The 6399-nt window shown below is 35.0% G+C and overlaps 2 protein-coding genes across 5 annotated transcripts; one reads left to right on the top strand and one right to left on the bottom strand.

Moving 5' to 3' along the window:
- The first annotated feature begins 163 nt into the window (after window positions 1-163).
- LOC118645479 lies at window positions 164-3625 on the top strand. Its single transcript, XM_036286597.1, has 6 exons — window positions 164-590; window positions 985-1117; window positions 1206-1406; window positions 2032-2218; window positions 2673-2842; window positions 3303-3625. The coding sequence occupies exons 1-6, from the start codon at window positions 561-563 to the stop codon at window positions 3530-3532; spliced, it is 951 nt and encodes a 316-aa protein (XP_036142490.1). The 5' UTR covers window positions 164-560; the 3' UTR covers window positions 3533-3625.
- On the bottom strand, window positions 3534-5749 carry LOC118645478 (protein ALP1-like). 4 transcript variants are annotated; one of them, XM_036286596.1, is made up of 3 exons: window positions 4535-5749; window positions 4332-4464; window positions 3534-4129 (listed from the first exon to the last, which is right to left on the bottom strand). In XM_036286596.1, exons 1-3 carry the CDS (start codon window positions 5153-5155, stop codon window positions 4125-4127), a joined length of 759 nt encoding a protein of 252 aa, XP_036142489.1. In that variant the 5' UTR covers window positions 5156-5749; the 3' UTR covers window positions 3534-4124. The 4 variants fall into 4 exon arrangements, with proteins under 4 accessions (XP_036142489.1, XP_036142487.1, XP_036142488.1 ...); XM_036286594.1 differs by having other exon boundaries at window positions 3534-4464; window positions 4535-5260; window positions 5377-5749; XM_036286595.1 differs by having other exon boundaries at window positions 3534-4464; window positions 4535-5344; window positions 5509-5749.
- Window positions 5750-6399: the final 650 nt, after the last annotated feature.

The following is a 6399-nucleotide window of genomic DNA, read 5'->3' as shown; positions in this document are numbered from 1 at the left end:
CTGTGATTGGCTGATGGCATCTTAAGACAGTACTTAAGATGATCTTAAATATAAGATCCGATTATGAATACTGGCCTAAGACTGTATTCTTTAAGGGCCATCTACAATAGAGTGTTTTAGCCGTAACAACACTAAAACTACGGCAATGCTGTCTAGAATAAGGGTGCCGTCCCATTAAGCACGGATCGGAATGACGGAACGGATTCTGCTAGAGACAATTCTAGTGAATTCTTGATCCGGCTGTTCCATCCGATCGGAACGTGTATATTCCTCAATTCCGGACTGATCGGGCGGGTGTTTCTGTCCGCACAAGTTTTAAAACACCATTGTATTGGAAAAACATCATTAATAGACCTATTCTGTAACTCTTAACGACAGTTTGGTATCGTTACATTGTCGTTGCGCAACAATTTTTTTGTCATATAATATGTGCGCAACGACAATGTAACGATATCGACACTGTCGTTAAGAATTATAGAATAGGCCTACAGGGTATGAAGTTTTATTCCGAATTGTCTCAATTCACGTAATAGTGTGACAAGCTGAAATTCTATACCGAGATGAGTACCAACAATCACGGAAAAGGACCGGTATGATAATAATTTTAAATAGACATTGCATGGTCATTATATTCATTAATTATTATTATTCAGAACATATCACAGAATTATGTTCGCGTATTAATAGGTTGTAGGATTATAGTTTTGTTTGTTTTCCAAAAGAAAAACTTGAAATTGACACCTCTATTTAAAAAATGTATGTGGAAAACTACATTGACAAACCATCAAATGGTAGCAATACTTTCTTCTATATGACTGAACATTACTTGAACGTATATATATATTTTTTTTTGTTTCACAATGTAGTTTTACCACATAGTTTTTCCGTAGTTTTTACCAAATAGTTTTTGGCACGTTAATCTTTTCAATACGGACAACATTTCAAATATTATGCGATTCATGTTACATGTGTTCATATTTGTAGGCTGTAAAATGCGGTTACTGTGGGTGGTTAATGTTCGGGTCCTGTGCGGGAATTATAGGCCATGACTGCTTCAAAAGCTATGATGAAGATATTCATTTTATTGTTGTCGATGAGAAGGGTCGTGCTACAATGAGTAATTTTATTTGCAAGCAAATATTTTTCAACGTTTATCTGCAAATATTAAATATATTCAATAAATATACTCATTTATGTATAAATAGGAGTGAAGGAAGTAGAAGAAAATATAGCACCACCATCAGAGAGTAACAATGAGTCTACTCCGTATTCAACAGATATAATGGACGAGATGCTCATCGATGCCGTAGAGAAGAGACCAGGTCTGTGGAATCAAAAATTGCCAGTTAAAAGGCGAAGTCCTTGTGTACGAGGAGAATTGTGGGATGAAGTTTTCAATAATCTTGGTAAAATATATAATCATTTTAAAATGTAGGCAATTTGTTTGTTCTGACCAAACTGGCAAACTTTATTTCTTAACACACAAATTGACGTTTTGACAAATATAATAAAATAAAACTTACATGTTCTGTGCATCGATTGACAATAATAAATATAGTGGAGTGTCATAATCTAAAATAATTCCACTTGTATTTTATATTTTTAATTGACGCACAGAACATGTGTAAGTTTTATTTTATCATATTCGCTTGGATGTCAATAATTAACTTTATATATATTCAATATTAATTTTTCAGTTCTTTGATTTATATTTATTGCTGGCACAATATCTTAATTATAAATGAAATGTCTGTAAGAACATGTAAATATAACATATTTAAGAAGAATCGGAGTCTCGATCAGTCGAGACGTCGTGTTAATTAAAAGAAATAAAGTTTGTCAGTTTGGTCGAAACAAATTTTTTGTATTTTATTATTTATTGGCAAAGAACAAGATAAATTTTTCATTATAATTATTTTACTTTGTTTTATGAACTCATGAATATATATATTTAATCTGCACTCGCAAATGGGCTAATGTACATTTGTATTCGTGTAAGCGAGTTGAGTAATTTAAACTAGGGATTTTCAGGTTTTAAGGATGTAGCGTGGATGAAATCTCGGTGGACGTACCTGAGGGACTGCTACTCAAAAGCTCGCAAAAAAATGAAAGGTTACGTACGCAGCGGATCGTGTGCGGAAGCGGGGCATCCGCAAAAAAGTACATTTCGTTTCTATTCAAGGATGCAATTTCTAGACGATGCTGCACAAGAAACCTCGTATGTAATAACTTGTCTTATATATAGACTTTAGAATATAAAAATTGTATATTTTTTTTACATGTTTTTACCGACGTATAGTTGTCAAGCAAATTAAAAATTATTTAAAATTATCTTATCCAATTGTTTGAAAATTATTTGGAGGTATTTGGAAAATACTTTTTAGAGTTTGAAAAACCATACAATAATCACAATTAAGTTAGTTTTTTAAATTAGTCCTTTAAATTAATCATTTAATTAGTCTTTTAAATTAGTCTCTTGCTGTCAAAACTTGTCTTTTATTGTACAAAATACAATTGTTTCTTGTTTTTTACAAACAATCAAAATATTTTGATACTTTATTCAAATGATTTTGAAGCGATTGGATTAAAAAAATTTTTTTTTTGACACTGCCAACTATACGCTTTTTTAATTAAACCAATTATACGGTCATGTCTTTGTTGTTCAATTTTAGTACAACGAGCTCTCTACCACGGAACATATGTCGTGACGAAGATAGTACAATGAACCTGAACGATTCGGAATCCCAGGAACATAATGTGTCTTCTCCTAGAAATTGTTCCACGCCAGACACTCCTGAAAGACCGGAAAATTCGGCTAATTGCAGACCACGAGAAAAAAAAAGTGAGCTAATTATGAATAATCGATAATTAACATTTTTTATAAATTTCATAATTTATTAATAATCTTCATACTTTTCATAACTCTTAATAAATTGTTATATTGTGCACATTTTTCAGAAGAATTTGTCTTTTGTAATAATCTCAAATCGATCTTTTTAATGTGCATTTTCTTATATTTATACTATTTTTTTAGTATTTGATTTGTTTTTAGGGAGCGTCCCAGATGTACACAGATCGAAACGGACACCACCAATTAGATTGCTGAGTTAGTTTGAGTTAGGATAAATTTATAGAATTTGATTGGTGATGTCCGTTTTGATCTGTGTGCATTTGGGACTCACTAATTTTTTTATTATAATTGTGTTACTTTTTTCATGGACAATTAGCTCTGTTTAACAATGTATGAAAATGTAGGAAAATGTATTACTTTGAATGCATTAAAAAGAATTTTTGTGTTACAGGAAAACAGGATGACTCCGATACGCAGGCACTGCATAATAACATATTGCAGCAGTTACTTGGTGAAAATGCACCAAAGAAGGATGCAGTAGACAGTTTTCTGGAGCAGGTGGGAGATATCCTGCGTAGATTAAGCTATCTCCGAAGAAGGCAACTACAAGTAGAGCTGCTGCAGCTCGTTCACAGAGCAGAAGACAAACAATTAGCGGAAGCGGAACTTCATAGGCGATAAATTTTTTGTATTATTATTATCTTTATTTTTCTACCAATACATTTTATATTAAAACATTTATTTCTATTTCAATAAAACGTGATAAGTAGTTCATATTTGAGTATAAAAGAAATTAATATTTTGTTGTTACATTACATATACATGTACGTAAGTTCAAAGTTCAAAACAATGAGGTGTAGGATATTATATCTTATTTTCTTTGAGGAATATTGTGTTTATAGGGACATAATAGAAATTTAATACTCATTGTTTAGTGCTTTTCTCCACTGCCAATCAAGTGGATTTGAAGTTTCGAAATACGTAGCAAAAGCGTCTCTAATTCGTATGGCTTCAACGTTCCTTCGCACACTGCAATTACGTAGATTTTCAATTCCAGTCGACGTTACATTTCGCTCATTGCTACTTAAAACAGAATAAGTTCTTTCTGTTGACTCTAATTGAAGTTCGCGTTTCATAAGAAAATTATGTACAGCTGTTGCAGCTTGAACGGCTAATTTGGCCGTTGAAATGTGAGCGATAATTGGTCGACGAAAAATTCGCCACCTTGCCGCTAGTATCCCAAATGAGCATTCTACAGTTCTTCGTGCCCGACTTAATCTATAATTAAAAATTTTCTTTGTAACAGTTAAGTTCCCACTTCGAGAGTATGGCCGCATCATATAAGATGTTAGTGGAAATGCTTCGTCCCCTACTATGACATATGGAAATTTGAATCCACTATTATCCAAATGCCTATCCGGAGGCAGTTGAAGTGAATTCGTATCCAATAAATGAGCAAGATTACTGCTAGCAAACACACCCGCATCGCTACGTCTCCCTTCCGCTCCAATGTCCACGATGCTGAAGCAACAATTTGCATCACTCACAGCAAGTAGGTTGATGCTGTGGTTACCTTTATAATCATAACAGGACGAGCCACTATTCGGTGGTGCCTACAATTAACAAGAATACAATGTCAGATTTATAAAAACTGTACAAAAAATGGTTGTATCAGATACGTACCTGAACGTTAATGTGCTTCCCATCTAAAGAGCCAATGCAGTTTGGAAATTGACAAATTTCCTGAAATTCGTCAGCAACCTGTTGCCAATTTTCAGTGGTGGGTTGCAGAAAAACTTTATCCTTTAAGACCTCCCATAATGCAGTGCAAGTTTCCCTTACGATTTTTGATGCTGTATTGGATGCAATACGAAATGCATACGAATGAGATGCAAGACTGTCACCGGATGCTAACCAGCGCAATGTCAGCTGCAATCTTGTACGAGGTGAAATTGGGATTCGACAAATTTCTTTTTTTTTAATACGTGGTTCAACTAACATTAGTAGTTCTTGAAATGCTTCCGGAGTCATTCTGAAGTAATTGAAGAACTTTTCACGATCGTTTATTTGCATCTCAACAACTAAATTGTCACTTGCACCTTGCAAATGCCTCATTACGTGCGTGAACATTGGCCGTACCCAGAATTTCCGTTTCTTTCTAATAATTTTCTGCTTTTGCAGAAAAACAAAACCTAAATACAATTTCCGCACTCTCTCGAACACCGATACAGCATGCCAAGTTGGCAAATTCTTCGCCGTTTGCAGTTTTTTTAACATAATTAATAAGATTGTTTTTTCATTCATCTCGTTATGTGTTTCAAAATATATTTTTATACAAGCTCCAGCAAGCTGATATTCAGATATGAAAGGATGTCCAGATATAGATGTAGAATCGTCTAAACAATACGACTTCGCCAAAATATATAATAGTTAAAATCACAAACTTTGGGTCCAAAGAGCACGTACGCACTTCCACGTTAAAATTAAACCTGTCTAATATTACATATATTATTTACGTTTCTTACAATTTCTCCTCTCAACCACGGATGTTCCGTTCCGTAAAAAATTTCTCTACCCGTCCCATGTAGCAAAAACGGAACGGAATCTGGTTATAAAATATATTTTATTCTTACAATTCAGTATTTCAGAGTACTTACATCAATGTTATTGGCAAGATAATTAAACAAATTATGTATGTTATCGGTTCAGTCGCATCAAAATAACGAAATATCAATGAATTAAGCGTATTAACTTGCGACCGATGTGACATTCCGTTCCGTTTTAGCTATATGGGACTGGTAGAGCAAATTTTTACGGAACGGAACTGGAACGGATCGCTCAATTCTAGTGAGAAATCCGATCCGTCATTCCGATCCGTGCTTAATGGGACGGCACCCTAAAAATGACGTAGCAATAACATACAAGTCGGCCATCAAAGAAAGGCGACCAAAAACTAATCCCGAATGCCCCAACGCTCATCGTAAGCATGCAATAAATTGGCTCAATGTCTGCTGTAGGCTGTAAACAGTAAAGCAATACGAAATGGAGACATTTTCTACGACTACTGCTACGGCCTACGACTCTCCATTGTAGATGGCCCTTTAAACCTCGTCTACAGAAGTCGCAAACAGCCAGTTCCGACTTGCGACAGCCAATGAGCGCCTAATTTCTAGTTAAAGCTCGACAATCATTAGCTGTCGCAAGTCGCAACTGGCTGCTTGCGACTTCTGTAGACGAGGCTTTAAGGGCCATCTACAATGGAGTGTTTTAGTCGTAACAACGCTAAATCTACGACCATGCTGTCAATAATATAAACGACGTAACAATAATATATAAGCCGGCTATCATAGAGAGGTGACTAAAAACTAACCCCGAACACCTAAACGCTCATCGTAAGCACCCACTGAATTGGCTCAATGTCTGTTGTAGGCCGTAATCAGTAAAACAGTACGTAATGAAAATATTGTCTACGATTACTGCTACGGCCTACAACTCTCCATTGTAGATAGCCCTTTAGGGAGCGCTTCCACCGAGCGCGTCACGCGTCG

The sequence above is a fragment of the Monomorium pharaonis genome, chromosome 5, assembly GCF_013373865.1.
Source record: "Monomorium pharaonis isolate MP-MQ-018 chromosome 5, ASM1337386v2, whole genome shotgun sequence".
NCBI classification, from domain to species: Eukaryota; Metazoa; Arthropoda; class Insecta; order Hymenoptera; family Formicidae; genus Monomorium; species Monomorium pharaonis.
The sequence above is the reverse complement of the archived record's forward strand: the minus strand, read 5'-3'. Positions and strand labels throughout refer to the sequence as shown.

Bases quoted from the DNA above. Each gene is read 5' to 3' on its own strand.
- LOC118645479 (XM_036286597.1), top strand. From the start codon at position 561: ATGAGTACCAACAATCACGGAAAAGGACCG. The intron at 2,219-2,672 runs GTATGTAATAAC...GTTCAATTTTAG, and splicing joins GATGCTGCACAAGAAACCTC to TACAACGAGCTCTCTACCAC. The intron at 2,843-3,302 runs GTGAGCTAATTA...TTTGTGTTACAG, and splicing joins CAGACCACGAGAAAAAAAAA to GAAAACAGGATGACTCCGAT.
- LOC118645478 (XM_036286593.1), bottom strand. From the start codon at position 5,155: ATGAATGAAAAAACAATCTTATTAATTATGTTAAAAAAACTGCAAACG. The intron at 4,465-4,534 runs GTACGTATCTGA...TGTTAATTGTAG, and splicing joins GGAAGCACATTAACGTTCAG to GCACCACCGAATAGTGGCTC.